Genomic DNA, 24128 nt, shown 5'->3' on the forward strand with positions numbered 1-24128 from the left:
TGTTTATAAATTGTTGTGGGTTGAATTGTATCCCCCCAAAAGATAGGTTGAAGTCCTAATCCCTGAGACCTGTGAATGTGACCTTATTTGGAACTAGGGTCTCCGCAGATGTAATTAAATCAAATGAAACCAAACCCGTTGCCGACTCATAGAGACCCTATGGGACAGAGTAGAACTGCCCCAGTTAATATGAGATCGTACTGGAGTAAGATGGACCCTTAATTAAATATGACTGGTGTTCTTACAAGAAAAGGAGAAACGAGGCAGGCACACAGAGAGAACGTCCTGTGAAGACAGAGGCAGAACTTGGGCTTAGGCTTCTGGGGCTACCAGAAGCTAGAAGAGGCAAGTAAGGATCACAGGCTTCAAAGGGAGCATGACCCTACCAACACCTTGATTTTGGATTCCCGGGTGGTGCAAACAGTTAAAAACCTGACTATGAGCTGAAACGTTGACAGTTCGAACCCACCCAGAGATGCCTCTGAAGACAGTCCTGATGGTCTGCTTCCGAAAGGTCACAGCCTTGAAAAACCCAACAACAACTAATAACAACAGCAACAGCTTCCAGAACTGTGAGAGAATAAATTTCTGTTTTGTAAAGCCACCGGGTTTGTGGGATTTTGCTTTGGCAGCCCAAGGAAACTTCCAGTACCAGTGGCTGTTGAGTCATCTCTGACTCATGGTGACCTCATGTGTGCTGGAGAAGGAAAAGGAATGAGCACAATCTGAGCTGAGAATAAGAGGCTTGGGGGTGGGGAGGATAAAGTCTCTGTTAGATAGGTTGCTCTGAGGGGCCCCTCTGAGGGGGGACATACAGGAGGGTCCTGAAGGGGTAGCGGGTACCAGCTGGGCAAATGGCCAGGGGAAGGGTGTTGAGACAGATAGGAAGAGTACAGGCAATGAAATGGAAGCAGTTTGGGAGTGGTGGTACAGGAAGCAATGGCCTGGCTAACTGGAGCTAAGAGTGCAAGGGCGGGGGTGCGGAGGCAGGTGAAGAAGGCCAGGGGCCGGACCAGGCAGGGCAGCCAGGTCCCGGTGAGGAGTTTGGATTTCATTCCAAGGGCAATGGGAAGCCATTGGGAGGCTTCAAGGAAGTGACAAGCGTGAATTTGAGTGACATTAAAAATTGGATTGTAGGGGATATGAGTGGGAAGGAGCAGGCAAATCCTTTAGGAGACGGTTGCCCTTGCCTAGGTGAGTTGCAACAGTGGCTTAGACTCAGGAGATGGCAGAGAGATATATTTTGGAGGCAGAACTGACAGGACATGATGATGGGTTGGTGGGCCTGTTGAGGAGGTAGTGAGTCAGGGATGACTTCCAGGTTTTGAGCTCTGAACCCCCAGAAAGTGAAGAATATTTTTCAGCTACCAACCCCTGACTGCGTGTTTTTCTTGTCTGTCTCACTACTGTATATCTTGAGCCTCAGGACATAGTAGGTGCTCAATAAACATTTGTCGAATGAATAACTGATTGCATACTGAATGTTTTTAGCACATGGAACGGGCTCAGTAAAGTTTTGCTGGGTGAAAAAAAAAAGTTAGGTGGAAGCCTGGGAGACAGGGATGAGGGCTTTTTCTACCCGGCACAAACAGCCTTGGGTTCAAATCCTAGCTCTGCCATTTACAGGCTGCGTGTTGTTGTTAGTTCCCCTCAAGTCGATTCTGACTCATGGTGACCCCATGTGTCTTAGTTATCTAGTCCTGCTATAACAGAAATACCATAAGCTGATGACTTCAACAAACAGAAGTTTATTCTCTCACAGTCTAGTAGGCTGGAAGTCCAAATTCAGAGCGTCAGCTCCGGGGAAGTCTTTCTCTCTCTGTCAGCTATGGAGGAAGGTCCTTGTCATCAATCTTCCCGTGGTCTAGGAGCTTCTCTGCACAGAGATTCTGGATTCAAAGGACACAGTCTGCTCCTGGCACTACTTTCTTGGTCGTATGAAGTCCCCTTGTCTCTGTGCTGCTTCTCTCTTTTATGTCTCAAAAGAGATTGGTTTAAAACACAACCTAATCTTGTAGATTGAGTCCTACCTCATTAACATAATTGCCGCTAATACCATCTCATTAATATCTACCAAAACCAAATTAATATCATAGAGATAGGATTTACAACACATAGGAAAATCACATCAGGTGACAATCACACAACACTGGGAATTATGGCCTAGCCAAGTTGACAGATTTTTTTTTTAATAATTTTTATTGTGCTTTAAGTGAAAGTGTACAAATCAAGTCAGTCTCTCACACAAAAACCCATATACACCTTGCTACACACTGCCAATTACTCTCCCCGTAATAAGACAGCCCACTCTCTCCCTCCACTCTCTCTTTTTGTGTCCCTTTCGCCAGCTTCTAACCCTCTCCACCCTCTCATCTCCCCTCCAGGCAGGAGATGCCAACATAGTCTCAAGTGTCCACCCGATCCAAGAAGCTCACTCCCCACCAGCATTCCTCTCCAACCCATTGTCCAGTCCAATTCATGTCTGAAGAGTTGGCTTCAGGAATGGTTCCTGTCCTGGGCCAACAGAAGGTCTGGGGGCCATGACCACCGGGGTCCTTCCAGTCTCAGTCAGACCATTAAGTCTGGTCTTATGAGAATTTGGGGTTTGCATCCCCCTGCTCTCCTGCTCCCTCAGGGGTTCTGTGTTGTGTTCCCTGTCAGGGCAGTCATCGGTTGTAGCTGGGCACCATCTAGTTCTTCTGGTCTCAGGATGATGTAGTCGCTGGTTCATGTGGCCCTTTCCCAAGTTGACAGATATTTTGGGGGGACACAATTCAATCCAGAACACCATGTATGCAGAGTAGAGCTGCTCCATAGGGTTTTCAAGGCTGTGGTCTTTCGGAAGCTGATTGCCAGGCCTGTCTTCCGAGGCTGTGCGATCTGGGTCAAATTACTTCAGTTCTCTGGGCTGCCTCTTCATTCTCAAAGCGGGTAACGTAAACCTTATCTCTGTGGGCTGTGAAAGGAATGAGGTATTACTTCTAAAGCACTGGGCAGAGTAAGTCTTCTAAATTACTTGCTTTCCCTTATTCCCTTGACCTTGCCTTGTGTCCCGCCACTCACGCTCTTACAGGGCCTTGGGGCCAAGTACACACCTGCCAAGTCCCCCCAGCTCAGCTTCACTGCAAACTACAATCCCCAGCGAGCACTTCTCCTCGGCCGCCTTTCCCGCCCGCTGCGCATGCTCTGGCAGACGTGGCACCGGGAACTCAGAGGCGGGGAACGTTTGGGAAGTGGCCGTGGCCGTTGGACGCGGCGGAGCGGGCGGCCGCCAAGCCCGGGTGGAGGCGGAGCAGGAGCCGGCGGCGGGGATGGCGCGGGCCGGGCCGGCGGGGCTGCTGCTGCTGGCGATCTGGGTGAGGCTGGTGGGGCGGGGGTCCGGGCTGGGCCGGCACGTGCGTCCCGCGTGCCTGTCGGCGCCCCCCGCTCGCGTTCCTCCGCGGGGCGTGCGGGGAGATGCCTGCCGGCACCGGAGCCCCGGCGTGCGCGCAGGGCAGGCGGGGACCCGCTGGGCGCGGGGGAGGCAACCGGGCGGTCGGCCGCCCTCCGCACCGAGCGCTGCTGGCGCAGGGGCTGGAGGAGCCCTGGGGCGCTGGGCGGTCCCTCGCAGGGCGCTCGCATCACCGGCAACTTTGTGGGGTCGCGAGCCGGGGGACAGCGGCAGGCCAGGGCGGGACACGGGGGGCTGGGGGCTGCGCCCCAATCCAGGCTCCTGCACCTGTGTGAGTACGGGTCGAGGTGGGGGTGCTTTGCACCTGCACTGCCAGAAACCTTGTCGGGGGGCCCCTTGTTCTGTTCTTGGTTTCGACCTCGGGCGACTGGCAAACGGCAGGTCATCGCCACCTTGGTCCCCGCCCGCAGGCCAGGCTTGGCGGGCTGGGTGGGATCGTCTCCGCCCGCCCGCCGCCGTAGAGTTTTGCTCCTAGACCCAACAGGGGCCGCCTCGAGCCTCAGCCCTTTTCTAGCTGTGCGATAGTGGTGGGTCATTTGATGTGTCTGACTTAGTCTCCTCATCTGTGAAATGGGGACGGTAAAGATACCCACCTCCCAGGGCTGACACGAGGGTCAGATGAAAATTGGAGGAGGCAGCTCTGGAAACTGCAAAATCATACAAGAGTGGAGGAGGGGTGGGCCTCCAGGGCATCCCCGGGAGAGGTCAGAATGGGTGTCCACCTTCCCAGGACCCCCCCACCTACCCAGGGTTTGGCCTTGGCGTTGCTGTGGTACGTGGTGGGATGGTGTGGCCTGTGCCCCCATCTTGCCAGTAGCTTCTGAACCAAAGAAACCAAACCCGTTGCCATCGAGTGGTTTCCAACTCATAGTGACCCTACGTAGGACAGAGTAGAGCTGCCCCATAGAGTTTCCAAGGAGCGGCTGGTGGATTCTGACTGCCAACCTTTTGGTTGGCAGCCGAGCTCTTAACGCCTGCGACACCAGGGCTCCAATAACTTCTAGTGCTCCCTATTTTAAAACCATCTTGGCTCCTTTTATCCTGAAGTTTCAGGGAAATTCCTGCTCTGGCACCCTCCCCAACCCAAATTTTCAAGTTTTTTCCTTTTGGGTGTGGAAACAATGCTGGGCAGACTGAGGAGAAAAAGTCAAGTATGGATTGAGTTGCCTTAAACACTTCCATTTTCCACTACCCTGCCCTTTTGGGATCATCAGTGAGGGGTGACCCCATTTTTTCTGGTTGTCTGGAAGGGAGTCACAGCTCCTTGTCCTCATGGATCTGACTCCTGTCCAGCTGTGAGAGAACCAGGCGTGAGCAGGGCATTGGTTACCACATCTTGGTGAGCGAAGGTCCATTGCTTTATTTGCGTTGCTCCATTTGCCTTACCTGGAGCCAGTTGGTGTGGGCGGGTCTCTAGGCCAGGCTGGACTGTGCATAATGTGGGGCCACTTCCAGCTTGAACCCCCATCAGGTCTTTGCACTTGGACTGTTGAGGAGGTTCTCTTCCTTTCCTCCCTTCTTCCCTTTTCCCGTCCCTCCTGTGAAAACAAAGGGCTTAGGAATCTGACCGGAAAGAAGTTTCATTCAGCAAACATTTATTTATCAACTGCATTGTTTGGCACAGGGCTGGGTTTATGGTGGGGAGCAAAACACACATTGTCCCTGCCCTTCCGTGGAGCTCTGGGTTGGGCGGGGGTGTCTGTCCCGTGAGCAAATAATGACAGAACAACGAGTGCTAATGCCCTCAGTGCTGGGAGCCTCCACAGAAGGGGAGCTATGCATTAATTTAGAGGGAGGGTGGGTGATGGCTTTCTTGAGGCCGTGGCTTGAGCAGAGTCTGAAGGAGTGTGGGAGTTGGGAGTTGAAGTCTGCAGGTGCCCTTCAAGGAGATGTGGAAAAGCATGGTAGGCTCGCCTAGGGCACTAGAATCTCGGAGTCCTGAGTGAGGAATTTACATTTTCCCCTTTCTGTAGCCCTAGAGTTAGCATTGGAGCTCTGGTGGTGCAGTGGTTAAGAGCTATGGCTGCTAACCAAAAGGTTGGCAGCTTGAACCCACCAGCTGCTCCTTGGAAACCCTAGGGGGCAATTCTACTCTGTCCTATAGGGTCGCTATGAGTCGAAATCAACTCAGTGGTAATGGGTTTTTGGTTTTGGTTTTAAAGTTAGTTTTGGTTTTAGAGTTAGTTTAGCAGGTGCAGGGCAGAGGGAGAGTGACAACAAGGTCAGCAGCGAGTGGCTGCTGGACACCCAGTTGGGCCTCTGCAAATTTAAATGCCATGTGCATCTGATAAGGGCCTCCCCAGCTCCCTGGGAGTGGATTGGGTTACCTTGTTCACTCAGTGATTTATTGAGGACTGATAGGTGCACAGCACTGACCTGAGGGGTGTAAGTGTGTATAGGGGAGTCTACAGAGATTTGTGTCCAGGGATGTATACCCACCACGTTATTTTACAATAGTTAAAATAAAAATGGAAATGGCTTAAATGCTTAACAATAATGGCATGGCTCGATGACTTCTGGGTCTGTATATACCAAAGAAAGTGATGTTTTTAAAGAATATTTATATCTCCCTAGAATGTTCTTTTATTACTCATATGTTTATGTTATGATGTTTTTGAAGACTATTTAAGGGCATGGAAAAATGCCCAAGTGTGATAACAGGGAAAAAGCGGGCTACAGAGGTGAATGCCAGGGTAGCTGAAGTCAGCTACATAGGTGGATGAAGGATCGATAGCCCATCAGAATGTTTAAAAGTGACTGTTTCCGGAAGGTGGGGTTATGGAGGACCTTTAGTGACCTCTTCGCTTCGGCTTTTTGTGTTTTCCAAGTATTAGTTTATAATCAGAAAAACTAATAAAGATTTTAGAAAAGGACCCTCGGAGGATCCCCAGCCTTCGAGAAGACCTGTTGTTTCTGCTAGCTGCCGCCCAGTTGGCCCCTGGCTCATGGCCACCCAACGCACAACAGAGCAAAATGCTGCCCAGTCCTGCACCATCCCCGTGATTGGTTGTGGGTCAGACTGTTGTGATCCATAGGGTTTTCACTGGCTGATTTTCAGAAGTAGATTGCCAGGCCTTTCTTCTTAGTTCATCTTAGTCTGGAAACTCCATTAAAATCTGTTCAGCATGATAGCAACATGCAAGCTTCCACTGACAGACAGGTGGTGGCTGCACCTGGGGGACATTGGCCTAGAATTGATCCCAGGTTTCCCACATGGAAGGTGAGAATTCTACCACTGAACCACCAATGCCCCCTCTCCAGATACTGAGCTGAAAAGAGTCCTAGTCAACAGTTGCAACAAATTAGTCCCAAGAGCTTCCAGGCTGAGTGTCTCTGCCTTCAGGGCCTGGAGCTGGGGCACCAAGCTGTCCTGTGTCCATTCCTGCCCTACATTCCTGCTGTCCAGTCCAGCTCAGCTCCTGCCTGTCCCTGGCCCTTCTCTAGGACCGTTTGTGTTAATTCACAGATAGCTGCGTCATCCAGTCTGTAGTGTGGAGAAATGCTGGAGCTAGAGAGGACTGTAGATGGCCCCTCACTCAGTGGTGCTCAGAAGTCAGGCCAAAAACGAGCTGGGCTGTGACAGAGGAAAGACAAGAGCCGTGAAGTGGTTTTGTTTCCTGAATCTAAATATTTTCAGTTTAAAAACTTGCCTATTAAAAACATGACATGATGTTGAGATTTGGGCACTTACAGTGTCCTGATGAAAGATGATGATAGTATATTGTGATTTTTTAAAAAGTCCTTACTTGATAAAATAAACATTTAAAAAAATGTATTTTTGCCAGTGTGTGACATTCAAAAGTCTGGGAACTACTGATCTAACTCAGCCCTCTCATTTTATTAGAGAAAAGTGAGGCTCAGAGAGGGAGGGGACTCACCCAAGGCTGCCCAGTTAGTAAAAGCTGAGGTGGGGTAGAGCCAAACCTCCTCAATTATAAGCCGGGGTTCTTTCCACTGCATTGCTGTCCATTAGCCCCCAGCCTCAGACCAGAAGCTCCCAGCTCCCACATATTCCCCTCCTCCCAAGCCACTGTTCTGGCCCCTGGCGCCTGCCACTTATGGAAGGGGGTTGGCACCCCAGCCACCCAGCCTGAAGCTTGTTCCTGGTGTCTCCTGCAGAGCTTTTAATGTGCATGTATTTCAGTTCTGTACTTCTCTGGGCCCATTATATATTTAATAGGCTTTTGTGGGCTGGCCTGGGGACTTAATTGCCATTTATAATGCTGTTTCGAACCCACACTTTTCCCACAGAAATAAACACATTACAGAGGAAGTTTTAAAACAACTGGTGCATAAGTTGGAGGCATGGCTGTGTGCCCCAGGAGTGGTAGAATGCTGAGGGTTCAGGAAAAGGCAAGCTCGTTGGGCCAGAGAAGACCCCAGGGAAGAGTCGTGGTAGCTGGCCTCCCGAGGAGGGCGGACAGGGCTCCTCTCTGACCTGACTGGTCCCTGTCTCAGCACCCAGCCCAGGGCTTGGCATGAAGCCCAGTCCATGTTTGGCCAAAGGCATAAATTTTGCAGACAGGGAACAGAAATCTTTCAAGACGGAAATGTGGGATGCTGAATGGAAGGGAGGATTTGAGTCTGGGGACGGGGCCTAAGACTGGAAAAGCAGTTTGTATCTTTACAGTGAAGTGCCTGGTTGAGTCATGGGACTTGAGCCTGTAGGTAATGGAAGCAGGGGAGAGACTTGATGAAGCCACCCTTTCAGCAATAAGGTCACTCAGGCCACCTTGTAGGGTTGAGTTGGAGAGGAGGAACCTGGATTAATTTTCCTAAAACGCTTGCATCATCCTGCATTTCTCTCTGTTGTCTACAGGCTAAAGTCAGCATCACGCAGGGTGATAAACATGGGCTTTTAGCCAGCTGGACGCTGAGCAGCGGTGTGACCGTGGGCCCTGCCTCAGTTTTCTTGTTCTTAAATGGTAGAAACAATATCCATCTGGCAGCACTGAAAGGATTTGAAATAATACAGGAAAGCCACCCAGCTTGGCACATGGAAAAAAACCCGTGGCCATCGAGTTGATACCAATTCACAGCAACCCTAAAGGACAGAGCAGCATTGCCTCATAGGGTTTCTAAGGAGCGGTTGGGGGATTCGAACTGCCGACCTTTTGGTTAGCAGCCTAACACTTAACCGCTGAGCCACACTTGGAAGTGCCTGCTAAATGGGAGTCACAGTAATCATTGTAAGTTGTTGAATAAGAGGTGACAGGAAAGTCAGTTAAGAGGAAGCAGTGGGCAGTGAAGGGTCAGAGGGGGTGTGTGAACAAGAGAGTGTGACACAGGTACCAGGGTAGGGGGCGCCCATGTGCTCCCACGATTCTCCCCATCGGGGCTCCTGGGACTTGGGCTTTTGACTCCCTCTTTGCCCCCTCTCTACCGCTATCCTGCAGAGCCACTGGGTGGGTGCAGAGGGGCTAAGGATTTAAGTATACTCCCCTGTCTTTGGACCGTCTTGTGAAAATGGAGAGACCAACCACATGACATCCCTGGAGGGTTTCGCTCCAGGTTTGGGGCTTTTTTTTCTTGGGCTGTCATGGTTTGCTTTGGTGGTTGTGGTCAGTTCTGGAGGCTAAGAGAGAGTGGGCCGGGCCGTGATACTCGGGTTGTAGGAGAGCCTAGGTTCTCTTACGTTACTTGGATTTTAGATGGTTTATTTGTCTGTACCCAACCCCCAGGCATGATTCCTAGAGTGTCTTAGACCCCAGTAGGAGGGGGAAGGAGCCACTGTCCTGGGGTGGTCCATTCCTTCTGCCTGTCCCAGCTTGCAGCACTGCAGGGAGCCTCTGGCTACCCATCTTACCAGTCGATGAGAATTATTTTAAAAATCCAATACATTTGTAAAGAGCTTGAAGTTTGCGAGACATTTCCACATATCTCATGACTGTGTAGTAGAGTCCAAGTTAACTGGGTCAGGTAAGCTGGGTGAGTACTATTACTCCCAGAGAGGGGCGGGTGCGTGGACAGGGAGCTGAGGAGAGATGAACACCTTTAGACAAGATTGGGGGCGGGGGGAGCAGAAAGTAAGAGACTAGGTTGGGACATACAGAAATAGTTCTCAGTGGCTCACTTGAATGTTTAAGTAGCCAAGTTGGCAGGTGCTATTTTCTGAAATAGCAACACCAGCCATTTTCCTGGGGTATCTGTGAAACTTGTTTTTTAGCTTGCTGATGGCTTGAGTGTGGGAGGAGGGGCAGCCAGCTAGGCACTGCCTTTATCTTTCCCACCTCTCTTCACCCTCCCTGAGCAGCTGCAGCTTGCTTTCTCCTCTGACCACCCTATCTGTATCCGGCAGGACCTCGTCCCCCACACCAGTTTGCGACTACTTCTAAATACTTAGCTTTTCAGTCATGCTGTCAGGGATTAAACACACTTGCATGAAGAGGCTTCTGGCTTTATTTTATTCCCTAGAGTCATACTGAGACCCCAGTTTTAAACACACTGTATTCCCGATGATGTGACGGCGGGTCTCTGCCTGGCTTCAGAGTTTCCAACTCATTACAGCCTGCCACAGGGCAGGGATGGGGTATCCGTCCCTTTGAGGAGTCACACAGTTCCTCTACCCCCTTGGCACGAGCAGATTTCTTTTTTTTCTTTTAATTTATTTATTGTGCTTTAAGTGAAAGTTTACAAATCAAGTCAGTCTCGCATTCAAAAACTTACATATGCCTTGCTATGTACTCCTAGCTCCTCTCCCCCTGCACATTCCTCCTCTCCACCTTGTATTCCCCGTGTCCATTCAGCCAGCTCTGCCTTCTCAACCTGTCTTCCTCTGCCTTCTCATCTCGTCTCCAGACAGGACCTGCCCACATAGTCTAATGTGTCTACTTGAGCCAAGAAGTTCCTCACCAGTATCCTTTTCTGTCTTACAGTCCAGACCAATCCATGTCTGAAGAGTTGGCTTTAGGAATGGTTCTAGTATTAGGCTAACAGAAGGTCCAGGGACCATGACCTCTGAGGTCCCTCCAGTCTCAGTCAGACCATTAAGTCTGGACTTTTTACGAGAATTTGAGGTCTACATCCCACTGTTCTCCTGCTCCATCAGGGATTCTCTGTTGTGTTCCCTGTCAGGGCAGTCATCGGTTGCAGCCAGGTACCATCTAATTCTTCTGGTCTCAGGCTGATGTGGTCTCTGGTTTATGTGGCCCTTTCTGTCTTTTGGGCCCATATTTACCTTGTGTCTTTGGTGTTCTTCATTCTCCTTTCCTCCAGGTGGGTTGAGACCAATTGATGCATCTTAGATGGTTGCTTGCTAACGTTTAAGATCCCAGATGCCACACACCCAAGTGGGATGCAGAACGTTTTCTTAATACATTCTGTTATGCCAGTTGACCTAGATGTCCTCTGAAACCATGGTTCCCAGACTCCTGTCCCTGCTACTCTGGCTTTCAAAGCATTCGGTTGTATTCAGGAAACTTCTTATGAGCAGATTTCTTTAATTATTGAGAAACTCCTTTAATCCTTGACCCAGATTGAGGGCCCTAAGCTGGGACTCACATGTAAAGTTGACTAAGCTGTCTGAACCCCTGCATGGTCTTGGCTGGAAAGCTGTTTCAGGCCAAGCATAGCAGCGTTCAGAGGAGCAAGCAGGTTTGTTCTTGTCAAGGCGTCTAATCTTGCTGGGTCCTGGAAAGAGCATTATACATGCCCCCTATTTCAAAGGAACATGGACCAACATCAGCACCCTTCACCTGTCCCAGGTGTTCATTCAACAGATATTACTTGAGAATCTTTTGTGAGCGAGGCACCATGCTAAGGCACTGAGAATATAATGATAAGTAAGATGGGCACCATCCCTGCTTCCCATAGCTTAGTAGGAGAGCCACTAATTCTTTAATTCAGCTAGGAAGTGCTGGAAGGAGAAAGTACAAGGTGGTAGGAGCAATGTAATAGGGATCCGCAACCTAATGCAGGGAGTCAGGAAAGGCTTCTCTACAAATAGATATTTAGCACATTTCAAAGATTTATTTAACTCATTAATAAGGGAATCACTAAAACCAAGGGTCATGAAGATGGTACAGGACCATCATAGGCTTCTGTGGACTTTTTCTTAGAATGATGTTTTTAAATGTATAAAACAGAATGCATAGGATTGCAAAGGAAACCTGTTATATTGACATACATTTAGATCAATTTTATAGAACAAATTTGTGGTAAAATAATACTTTTTTTTTTTTTTAAATTTAAATTAATGCATCAAATAAGATCCAGTGGCAGGTTTGATGACTTCTGTGATTTTAAGGAGTGATGAGTATAAACAGTGTTTCAGGGTATCTGTACCACTTGTAATGTGGTGAGAAAGTGTGATTTCTGTTGGTGACAAAATCACAGTCCTCCTCTCCACCTTGTATTCCCCACGTCCATTCAACCAAAGTCACGAACACTATAGATACTACTGTGATTTGTTACCTATATTCATAAACGTAGAAAACATTCACATAGTGACAAATCCATTCATAATAAGGATGTAATTTTTCCCCCATCCAAGTTCATAGACCCCAATATAAAGAAAAATTATCCAAAACTTGGAAGTAAAAAAACATTTGGTGAGCTTTTAATGCCATCTTAGAGCATTGTCTAATGGCTCATGTAAAGGCCATCTGGTGCTCTAGGCTGTGCACTTTGTTTACTGTTCTTTAGGGCCCATACTCCTTAAAGTTAGATAAGATGCAAGTGATCTCTGCTTGATAGAGAAAACAAACCCAAAGGTTATTGTTCTGCAGGACATTAACCAGTTTGGTACCTAATTTAGCAATCTTATATCAGAGTTCTTTTTTTTTTAAATTAACAATACTTTTTCTTACATCTTCTTATCCTCCTTCTCCCCATATCCTCTTTTGACCTATCTGTGTTATCTTGTTTTGTTTTTAGGTGCCATTGAGCCAGGTTCTGACTCATAGTGACCCTGTATACAAGAGAACGAAACACTGCCTAAGTCCTGTGCCATCCTCACAGTCATTGCTATTTGAGCCCTCATTGCAGCCATTGTGTCAACCCATCTTGTTGAGGATCTTTCTCTTTTTTGCTGACCCTCTACTTTACTGAGCATGATGTCCTTCTCTAGGAACTGGTCCTTCCTGATAACGTGTTCAAAGTACATGAGACGAACTCTTGCCATCCTCGCTTCTAAGGAGCATTCTGGCCGTACTTCCTCCAAGACAGATTTGTTTGTTCTTCTGGCAGTCCGTGATATATTCAATATTGTTCAACAGCACCATAATTCAAAGACATCAATTCTTCGGTCTTCCTTACTCATTGTCCAGCCCTTGCATGCATATGTGACAACTGAAAACACCATGGCTTGGGTCAGGAGCACCTTAGTCCTCAGAGTGACATCTGTGCTTTTTAACACTTTAAAGAGGTCTTTTGCCACAGATTTGCCCAATGCAATATGTCATTTGGTTTCTTGACTTCTGCCTCCATGGGCATTGATTGCGGATCCAAGTAAAACGAAATCTTTGACAGCTTCAATATTTTCTCCATTTGTCATGATGTTTTTTATTGGTTCAGTTGTGAGGATTTTTGTTTTCTTTCTGTTGAGGTGTAATCCACACTGAAGCCTGTAGTCTTTGATCTTCATCAGCAAGTGCTTTAAGTCCTCTTTGCTTTCAGCAAGCAAGGTTGTGTCATCTGCATACCACAGGCTATTAATGAGGCTTCTACACATCCTAGTGCCACGTTTTTCTTCGTATTGTCTGGCTTCTCAGATTACTTGCTCAATATACAGATTGAGTAAGTATGGTGAAAGGATACAACCCTGACACACACCTTTCCTGATTTTAAACCGCGCAGCGTCCCCTTGGTCTGTTTGAGCAACTGCCTCTTGGCCTATGTACAGGTTCCACATGAGCACAATTAAGTGTTCTGGAATTCCCATTCTTCACAATGTTATCCATAATTTGTTAGGATAAAAAACACACAGTCAAATGTCTTTGCATAATTAATAAGACACAGGTGAACATCTTTCTAGTGTTCTCTGCTTTCAGCTAAGATCCATCTGACATCAGCAATGATAGCCCTCTTTCCACATCCTTTTCTGAATCCAGCTTAAATTTCTGCCAGTTCCCTGTCAATGTACTGCTATAAGCATTTTTGAATTATCTTCAGCAAAATTTTACTTGTGTGTGTTATTAATGATATTGTTCAATAATTTCTGCACTCTGTTGGGTCATGTTTGGTTCTGTTGTACGTAAGGTCTCCATGAGTCTGATCTTGTTATTAGTTGCTGTTAAATTGGCTCAGACTCATGGTGGCCATATCTATAACAGTACCAAATATCACTTGGTCCTGCACCATCTTCCTGATTGTTGTTTTTAGCAGTTTCATTATTAATGAGTTACATAAACCTTTGAAATGTGCCCAGTATCTGTTTGTATGAGAGCTAGGTTTTCAACATTCTGAGAAGTAAACCTTGACCCCAGTTTCAGAAGCTCTGAGCAAGGAGAATGTGGGGGTGTGGGGCTCAGAAGCTAGGTTTGGGCTGCAGGTGCTAATTTGGGAGATTTTTTGCTTGGGAGAGTGGGTGAGATCCCCAGAGAGTGGGTGAAACCCCCAGAGAGAGTGGGTGAAACCCCCGGAGAGAGTGGGTGAGATCCCGGGGAGTGGGTGAGATCCCCAGGGAGGGTGGGTGAGATCCCCAGGGAGTAGGTGAGATCCCCAGGGAGTAGATGAGATCCCCGGGGATATGGGTGAGATCCCCAGGGAGTGGGTGAGATTGCCTGGGGAAGGCAATGGAATGGGAAGAGAAGGCAGTCTCAGGCTGAGCCCTCAAGAACTTCAACATTTAAGGGATGGGGAGAGGAGGGTTTACAAAGATGACAGGAAGAGTGGCTAGAGAAGTAGAAGGGAAGCTAAGAATATCCCATCCTGAAGCTCAGAGAAGAGTAGTTCAAGAAGTCAGGCAGAACCAGAACTGGAAGTGCCCATTGGGTTTACCCACATGGAGGTCCTTGTTGACCCTCTGCTGAGGACATTTTTGGTGTTCGGGGCAGATTTGAGAGGGTGGAGGAGTGGGTAGGAGGAGAGGAAGAGGAGAAGGGAAAGCCTTACTATGAAGAAGAGGGGAGTGATGTGGGTCTAGAGGGAGGATTTTTAAAAGGTGGGTCCGCTGGCTTCCAGAAGCTCTTTCCACCCAATACTGAAGTCACTCCTGAGGGTCACTCTTCAGCCAAAGATTAGACATGTCCATAAAACAAACAGTAATACACATAGCTTAACCATGTATACGAGACTAAATGGGCACACCAGCCCAGGGGCAAGGATGAGAAGGCAGGAGGGGACAGGAAAGCTGGACGAATGGAAATGGGGAGCCCAGGGTCTGGTGGACGCTAACCTTTAGGTTAGCAGCTGAGCTCGTTAACAACTTGCACCATCTGGGGACTCCCAAAAATCACACAAAAAGAGAGAAAAAAACCCAAGCCCATTGCTGTGGAGTCCGTTCCAACTCAGTGGCCCTGTAGGACAGAGTAGAACTGTCCAACAGGGTTTCCAAGGAGTGGCTGGTGGATTTGGACTGTTGACCTTTTGGTTAGTAGGTGAGCTGTTTACCACTGTGCCACTAGGTGACTTCAAGGGAACAGTTTTTTTGTTTGTTTAAGGCGGTTTTAGTTAATTCCGACTCATGGTGACCCCATATGTTATAGAGTAGAACTGAGCTCCTTGGGATTTTCTTGGCTGTAATCTTTCAGGTAGCACATTGCTAGGGTGCTGGGTGGGTCCCATCGAACCACTAACCTTTCGATTAGTAGTGAGTGTGCAGACCTTTTGTGCCACCCAGGGACCTTAAAACTATTTTCAACCAAAACAAAACAAAAACTGAAACCAGTTGCCTCCAGTAGATTCCAACTCCTAACGACCCTATAGGACAGAGCAGAACTGCCCCATAGGGTTTCCAAGGAGCTTCTGGTGAATTCAAACGGCTAGCCTTTTGGTTAGCAGCCAAGCTCTTAACCACTGCGCCACCATAGCTCCAGAGCCACCTTCAGGGGATGTAAACCATAGAAAATTGGTTTCCTGGGCCCCCAGATCCTCAAGCTGGTTTTCTTCAAGAATGAGACCCAGAATCTGTATTTCCGAAAAGCTTTATCATTAGGGCTGTTGTCAGCTACAAAACCAAACAGATGTATAGGCTCACAACCCTAATTCTATGTGGCAGATAGTGTTTTGCCAGCCAGCATCACTGGACCGAGAGGTCTGGCGCAGGCCCTGCCGGTGGCACTGCTTGGGCTGAGAACGTGATGTTTTTGCTTTTCTCGATGGAATCTGGGGAATCACAGGTGTTCGGGTAGCAGAGGAAAAATGCATCAAGTTGTCGTTGCAACTTTTCTCAGTTGGCGCTTCCTCAGTAGCTAGACTGGAAGGAAGGGAAAGAGGCGTTTTTGTCTCCTGGGTTTTGTTCTGGGTGGGGCTAGAGGGAGTGGGAAAAGCTTGAGGGATAGCAGCGGGAACGGTTCACCTGCTGAGCGAAGAGAAGAAGGTGGACTGTGCTCGAAAGACCTCGGTCCGAGAGCTGGCTCTGCTGCTTACAGCTGGACCTCAGTACAGGCCCTTCACTTTGCGCCTCGGTGTTCTCCTCTCTAAAGTGGGCGTAGAACCGCCTTCTGCAGAGGTTGTTTAGAGCAGCGCTTCAAATGTTTTTGCTGCAACCCATGCAATTAAAATTGTACATTTTACATTACGACTGGGTACATATACACATTGGAGCTACTGGGTGGGGCAAATGGTTAGCACACTCAGCTGCTAACCGAAAGGATGGAGGTTTGAATCCACCCAGAGGCTCCCTAGAAGAAAGGCCTGCAAAAAAAATCAGCCACTGAAAACCCCTTGGAGCGCCATTTTACTCTGACACACGTGGGATCAACATGAATCAGTCACTGTATACATGGATGTAACAGATGCAGCAGTATGCTTGTTAGAAGCAAGGATGGAGAGACTTCGTCTCACACACTTTAGACGTGTTATCAGGAGGGATCGGTTCCCGGAGAAGAACATCATGCTTGGTAAAATAGAGGGTCAGCGGAAAAGAGGAAGACTGTCAACGAGATGGATTGACACAGTGGCTGCAACGATGGGCTCAAACATAGCAACAGTTGTGAGAATGGCACAGGACCGGGCAGTGCTTCATTCTGTTGTACATAAGGTTGCTATGAGTCAGAATTGACTCACGGCACGGAACAGCAACAACACAGTGTATATAAACATGTACATAAATATAACTTATATTATATTTCACAGACAACACACTGATGTTTACCATACAATCTCATTTTAAAAACAGCTGGTGGCAACCCACTGACTGGCTCTAGGGTTGAGACCTGAAGGGTGGAAACCGCTGGTTTAAACTCTCAGCTTGGGAGGATGGAGAGGGATAATGTATGTGAAAGCATGGACGCACACCATGGGTCATGAGCACTTGAGTTGTTATTTTCTTATCAATTAACTGAACTTTGAGGTGCAGCTGGATTTCCCGAGTGGGAGTTTGCCTCCTCTTCCTTCCAGGCCACTGCCTAGTTCACGATTCCCTCTACCAGCCCTTCCCTCTGGCACACCAGGCTGGCCGTGACCCAAAGCTCTCTTGGCACTAGAAGAGGTTTTCCAAAACATTATAAGCTTTAGGGACTTAAGTCCCGGGTAAATGCACTGCAGTTTGAGGATAAGAAAACCTGTTTTTTAAGCTCCCCGATCAGTCGTCCTGTCCCTGAATTGGCCCTTGTTGGCTGCCACATTTGTGCTGTGGGGGATACAGGGAGGAAGAAACTACCGTGTAGCCTCAAATATAAGGTGTGCTTTTTAAAGGAAGCAGAATATAAAAAATGCAGCTGGCCTTGTATTTACGGGAGCAAGCAGTAATATCGAGTTTGGAATCTGTCTTCTTTATGCTCCAACTTGGATGTCTGGCTGACGTGGGTTTGAGTCCCAGCTTTCTGATGTACTGGCTGGGTGACCTTCAGCAAGTTTCTTTTCTTTTCTTTTTTCAATTGTGCTTCAAGTGAAAGTTCACAAGTCAAGTCAGTCTCTCATACAAAAATTTGCACACGCCCTGCTGTATACTCCTATCTGCCCTCCCGCAATGAGACAGCACACTCCCTCTTTCCACCCCGTATTCCTGTGTCCATTCAACCAGCTCCTGTCCCCCTCTGCCTTCTCATCTCCCCTCCAAACAGGAGCTGCCCACATAGCCTCGTGTCTACGTGAGCCGAGAAGCTCGCTCCTTACCAGTATCGTTTTCTATCTTACGGTCCAGTCTGAGGCTAACAGGTCTGGGGACCATGACCTCCAGGGTCCTTCCAGTCTCAGTCAGACCGTTAAGCCTGGTCTTTTTACGAGAATTTGAGATCAGCATCCGACTGCTCTCCAGCTCCACTAGGGATTCTCTGTTGTGTTCTCTGTCAGGGCAGTCACCGGTGGTAGCCAGGTACCATCTAGTTTTCTGGTCTCGGGCTGATGTAGTCTCTGATTTATGTGGCCCTTTCTGTCTCTTGGGCTTATAATTACCTTATGTCTTTGGTGTTCTTCATTCTCCTTTGCTCCAGGTGGGTTGAGACCAAGTGATGCATCTTAGATGGCCACTTGTTAGCATTTAAGACCCCAGACGCCACATTTCAAAGTGGGATGCAGAATGTTTTCATGATAGAATTATTTTGCCAATTGCCTTAGAAGTCCCCTTAAGCCATAGTCCCCAAACCCCCGCCCTTGCTCCGCTGACCTTTGAAGCATTCAGTTTATCCTGGAAACTTCTTTGCTTTTGGTCCAGTCCAGTTGAGCTGACCTTCCATGTATTGAGTATTGTCCTTCCCTTCACCTAAAGTAGTTCTTATCTACTAACTAATCAGTAAATAACCCTCTCCCGCCTTCTTTCCCTCCCTGCCTTGTAACCACAAAAGTATGTGTTCTTCTCAGTTTATACTATTTCTCAAGATCTTATAATAGTGGTCTTATACAATATTTGTCTTTTTGCCTCTGACTAATTTCACTCAGCATAATGCCTTCCAGGTTCCTCCATGTTATGAAATGTTTCACAGATTCGTCACTGTTCTTTATCGATGCGTAGTATTCCATTGTGTGAATATACCATAATTTATTTAACCATTCATCCGTTGATGGATACCTTGGTTGCTTCCAGCTTTTTGCTATTGTAAACAGAGCTGCAGTAAACATAGGTGTGCATATATCTGTTTGTGTAAAGGCTCTTATTCCTCTAGAGTATACTCCGAGGAGTGGGATTTTATGGTAGTTCTATTTCTAACTTTTTGAGAAAACGCCAGATAGATTTCCAAAGTGGTTGTACCATTTTAAATTCCCACCAGCAGTGTATAAGAGTTCCAATCTCTCCGCAACCTCTCCAACATTTATTATTCTGTGTTTTTTGGATTAATGCCAGCCTTGTTGGAGTGAGATGGAATCTCATCGTAGTTTTAATTTACATTTCTCTAATGGCTAATGATCGAGAGCATTTTCTCATGTATCTGTTAGTTGAGCTTTTTTCCCCCCCAACTTCTTATTTTGAAACACTCTCAGACTTACAGTAAAGCTGCAAAGTTTTCCAGAAATATTAGCATTTTATCACATTTGTTTTATCACGTCTCCCTCTCTATATGTGAAGTTTACAGTGACAATGCTCCTTTGCCCCTAAATGCGTCAGTATTCCCTAAAATGCAAGGACATACCATCGCATAACCACAGCGCAACAATCAAAATCAGGAAGGTAACATCTGGTTTAGGATCCAATCCAGCATCACAGGCCGTGTGTAGTAGTCATGTCTCTTTGTCGCTGTTAGTTGCCATTCAGTCAGCCTTGACTCGTGGCAACCCCATGCACAATGGACTGAAAAACTGCCCAGTGATCTGTGGCAGCTCAGACCCTTGTGATCCACAGGGTTTTCACTGGCTCATTTTTAGAAGGAGATCTCCAGGCCTTTCTTCCCAGTCCGTCTTAGTTTGGAGGCTCCATCGAAACCGGTTGAGCATCGTAGCAGCCCACAAACCCCCACTGACCGACAGGTAATGGCTGCTGGTGAGGTGCATTGGCCAGGAATGGAGTCCAGGTCTCACACATGGAAGGCGAGAATTCTACCCCGGAAATGCCACTGCCCCTGTCGTGTCTCTAACCCACTGCCGTCCAGTTGATTTCAGCTCATAGCGACCCTGTAGGGTTTCCAAGGCTGAAATCTTTACAGAAGCAGACTGCCACATATTTCTCTCTCTCGGAGTTGCTGGTGGGTTGTAACTGCTGACCTTTTGGTTAGCAGCCGAGTGCTTTAACCACTGTGCCAAGAGGGCTCCATCCTGTCTCTAGTCTCCTTTAATCTGGAGCAGTTCCTCCATCTTTCCTTGTCTTTTGTGACCTTGGTGGTTTTGACTTTGCACTTGCTTTTGTGATCCTGTTTCCTTTGAATGTGTTGTATCAGTAGCCACATGTCAGTTTGACCCATTAGCGGTGGTGGTTGCTTTGATCCCATACTTGAGGGGTATCTGCCAGGCCTCTCCACTGTAAAGTTACTGTTTTCTTGTGGGGAGATACTTTGAGGCAATGAATTATTTTCATGATGGTGGCCAAATGGTGGTAATTTTTTTCTTTTTAGATACTTAAATAAGACATGCTGATTAGGGCAAGTCAGAAAGATAGGGGAAGACTAAAAACTGCCCAAGGACAAAGCCTTACTTTGGTGTATTTTCTCCCAGCCTTCTCCTGGGCATAATTTGGTGTCTTATAGTTGTGATCATACCTTGTAATATTTTGAATTCTACTTCTTAAAAGTTAACGTTAACACGTAAATATTTTTGCACTGTACAGTCTTTAAATAGCTTATTTGAATGACTGTATTATTCTATTGAGTGATTTACTCTAATTTGTAGACTCATTCCACTGCTGTTGGACATTTAAGTTGTTTACAATTTATAACTTTTTGTTTACAGTTTTTGACTGCAGGATAGTGTGAGTCAGGTCTTTGTCAGAACCCCAGCTAATTTCCTCAGGATAGAGTCCCAAAACTGGAATCACCAGTTCAGAGAGCATAAATACCTTAAAGATACTTGATAAATTGTGCCAAAAAGTGTTTCAAAAGAAATGTCCTCATTTAGGTCTTTGCCAGCAGTATGAGTTGGGTATCGTATTCTGAGCGAATCACTAATGGTGTTTCTCCCCGCCTCTTCTTTTTTTTTTTTTTTAACTGTACCCCACCAGATGAGATTAGTGTTGAGATTAATCTCCTGTATTTTGAATTATGAAAGCATAGACATTTATTCTCAAAAATAAAGCATACATTGCTTGTAACTTTTCTCAAGCTGTAACACCTCTGTTCCCCAGCGTTGGTATATGCTCTGAGAATCACTGAGCATGGCTGTGTTTAGGGAGGTTGTTCAGGATGGTGAAGGACTTAAGGACACCCATGAGGAATTGGGGTGTTTTGCCTAGTGAATCCTAAGAAGGGATGTGACCTTTGATCTATATCATCCTGGAGCTGGTACAAGATGAAGTGGGTAGGCTGGAGGACATGGACTTCTACTATGTACTAACGTTTAGTTCCCACAACCTTCTGAGTCCACCTGAGTTGAGCAGCCTCAGGAGATTGAGTCCTCAGCCCTGGAAGGCTTTACTCAGAGGCTGGAGATGGCCCCTGAGGAATGTTAAGAGGATTCCTGTGTAGGAGAAACCAGTGAGCCCAACTCAGACCTTCTGTGAACTGCAAGGATGTCCTGGCCTCCTGGTCTCCTCCAGTGGTTCCCTTACTGGGCAAGGGCTGAGGTTGTAGGTAAACTGGAGGGTTGCTAGCTCATTTTCTTTCAGCTGTGGGCAGCTGTCACCAGGTGACCAAGACACCTGATAACAGGCACAGTGAAAACTTGGGTAACTGGCAACAACGAAGGGTAAATCAGCCCCTTGACAGTCTCTCTGTCCCCTCCCTTATAAACAGTTTATCTGAAATAAAATACATTGTTTGGTGCCTTGAGTCCCGTAACCTGTTGCCACTGTGTCAGTTCCGATTCAGCGACCCTATAGGACAGAGTAGAATTGCCCCATAGGGTTTCCAAGGAGAGGCTGGTGGATTCAAACTGCCAACCTTTTGGTTCGTGGTCGAGCTCTTAACCACTGCACCACCAGGGCTCCACTGAGTTGGTGCCTTAAAACCAAAACCAAACCCATTGCCATCGAATGGATAAATATCCCAACTGGAGCAGACGTTAACGAGTCTTTCTAGATATAGTTTTTGTTCCAGCAGGTACTAAAGGTCTATTTGTATGTGTGCCAGAAAATCCAGGTTGATAGTGCCTTTAAAAGATGGTTTGTTTCACTAATGTAGAGGCCTGGGGAGGAATGTTTCATTATATCCCTCTGTGGTATCAGGGACCCAGAAGGTTCTGTCTTATTACACCACATCTTTAGTAAGTGCTCTCTCTTCATTGTTCCAAGGTGGCTGCTTGAGTTCCAGCTATCGTGTCCAAATTCCAGTTGGCAGGAAGGAGGAGGGGACTAAGAAGGGTCATTCTAGATGTCTGTTAGGGATACAGTTCCTGGAAGTTGCCAGATAACACTTCTGCTTGCATTCTAGGGAGTAGAATTTAGTCACCTGGCCGTACTTGTTGCAAAAGAGGCTGAGATGTGGCTTTTATTGTATGTGCCTATCTGCCTAGGGAAAGTCAGCAGTTTCTTCACAAGGTATGAGTACCTTACAACACTGCCCTAATAATGGTCATGAGAATAAATTTACCAAATGTCACATTGAAAAGGACTTTGGAAATCACTTTCAGCCTTTTTATTTCACAAAAGAGGAAACTGAGACTTGGAGAAAGAGAGATGACTTGTCCAAGTCACATAGTAAATACCAAAGCCAGGGCAAAACTCAGGTTTCTGACTCCAAATACAGTGCCCTTTCCACCAAACCTGGAGCTGGAACTTCTCAGCCAGCCTGATTTTTGTGATCTTGGGTTCAGGCACTCATCTGTTTTTAACCTTTTCCCTGGCTCCCTTTTCTGCCAGCTTCTTAAGAGTCTGGACTTTTAGATTCTGACATTTCAAAGCCATTTTAAGCAAAATGTGGGTTAAACTACATTAAACAGTTTTCTTTACAGCTCCCAACATCAGAAGGGTATCTTCTTTTCTGGTGGCAGAGCTAAAAAGGTTGAGTCCCACCCCCACCGTTTTTCCTAAATGTTACAGTTCTGTCCCCAAATCCTCCTGCTTTTGCGAGCTGCTTTTACGTAACTGAATCTCTCTGGCCTCGCGGTCTGGACTGAATGGTAAATCTGTAACGACGGATAGCTCTGCCCAAGATAGAGAACGTGAGGATGCTGGCTCACGTCCCAGAGATGGTGGTGCTTTTTAAACCTGAGGCTGTAATGTGGTGAGGACTCTTCCCCTGATTATTTTCCGGAATCGTACAGCCCTTTATCTCATCGGAGCCTTGGTGTTGCGGTGATTAAGCCTTTGGCTACTAACCAAAAGGTCGACAGTTCAAATCCACCACCTGATCCTTGGAAACTCTGTGGGGCAGTTCTACTCTGTCCTATAGGGTTGCTATGAGTCGGAATTGATTTGACGGCAACCGGTCGATGGGTTTATCTCTTTAGTCTGGTGGTGATTGTGACTGGGTACCACCCTCATTAGGTGAAATTAAGTGACTGAGGAGATAGGTGAGCGTGCGTTGCCAGGAGCACAGATTCCTGTACAAAGTCTCTGATTAAGACTAGGTCTGGGCTCATTGGAGTCCCTGGGTAGTGCAAGGAGCCCTGGTGGCGCAGTGGTTAAGCACTTAGCTGCTAACTAAAAGGTCAGTGGTTTGAACCCACAAGCCGCTTCTCAGGAAAAACACATGGCAGTCTGCTTCCGTAAAGACTTACAACCTTGGAAACCTTATAGGGCAGTTCTGTTCTGTCCTACAGGGTCAAAATGGGTCAGAATCAACTCCACAGCAACGGGTTTAGGTGGCAAGAATGATTAATGTGCTTAGCTGCAAACCAAAGGCTGGAGGTCTGAGCCCACTGAGAGGTGCTTGGAAGAAAAGCCTGGTGATCTACTTCTGAACACTCAGCCATTGAAAACCCTGTGGAGCTCGGTTCTAGTCCGACATGCAGGGGGTGCCATGAGTTGGAGTCAATACCACGGCGATGGGTAATGTGTTAATTGCCGCATTTAGAATTTGGGCTCATTTCTTCATGCTTTTGACCTCAAGGCTCTGAGAACCCTGACAGGCCACAGGGTTGCAGGTAGCTGCAGGGTTAGCATATATCCCTGCTGGGACCATCCTTGCCCTGGGATTCTAGGAGATTTGGGCTCCTCCTGCTTGCTTCGATGGGCCTTGCTCCTTTTCTGCTTGGGTTGTCCCATCTGTTTCAACAGTCCAGGTTATTTCTGTGGTCGAGGGAAGCAGACATCGTGGGGCCAGGAGTTGGGAGACCTGAGTTCTAGTCCTGGCTCTGCTACTTACCTGCTTTGTGACTTTGAGTAAATAATTTGACCTCTCTGAGCCTCGCTTTCTTCATCTGTTGTTGTTGCCAGGTGCCGGTGAATCAGCCTCCAACTCATGGTGACCCCATGCACCATCGAACGAAACGCTGCCTGGTCCTGCGCCATTCCCGTGATCGGTTAGGGATTAGACTGTTGTCATCCATGGGGTTTTCACTGGCTGATTTTTGAGGTAGATCACCAGCCCTTTCTTCCTAGTCTGGCTTAGTCTGG

General features: G+C 47.3%; 1 protein-coding gene across 1 annotated transcript in view; it reads left to right on the forward strand.

Annotated features, from left to right (window-relative positions):
- The first annotated feature begins 3040 nt into the window (after positions 1-3040).
- PDIA5 (protein disulfide isomerase family A member 5) overlaps positions 3041-24128 on the forward strand; it is a 122334-nt gene continuing 101246 nt past the window's right edge. Inside the window, exon 1 of the mRNA XM_064291196.1 lies at positions 3041-3356. Within this exon, the coding sequence (XP_064147266.1) occupies positions 3312-3356 (45 nt within the window). The 5' untranslated portion in view covers positions 3041-3311. The remainder of the gene's footprint in view (positions 3357-24128) is intronic.

Source organism: Loxodonta africana, chromosome 1, assembly GCF_030014295.1.
Source record: "Loxodonta africana isolate mLoxAfr1 chromosome 1, mLoxAfr1.hap2, whole genome shotgun sequence".
Taxonomy (NCBI): domain Eukaryota; kingdom Metazoa; phylum Chordata; class Mammalia; order Proboscidea; family Elephantidae; genus Loxodonta; species Loxodonta africana.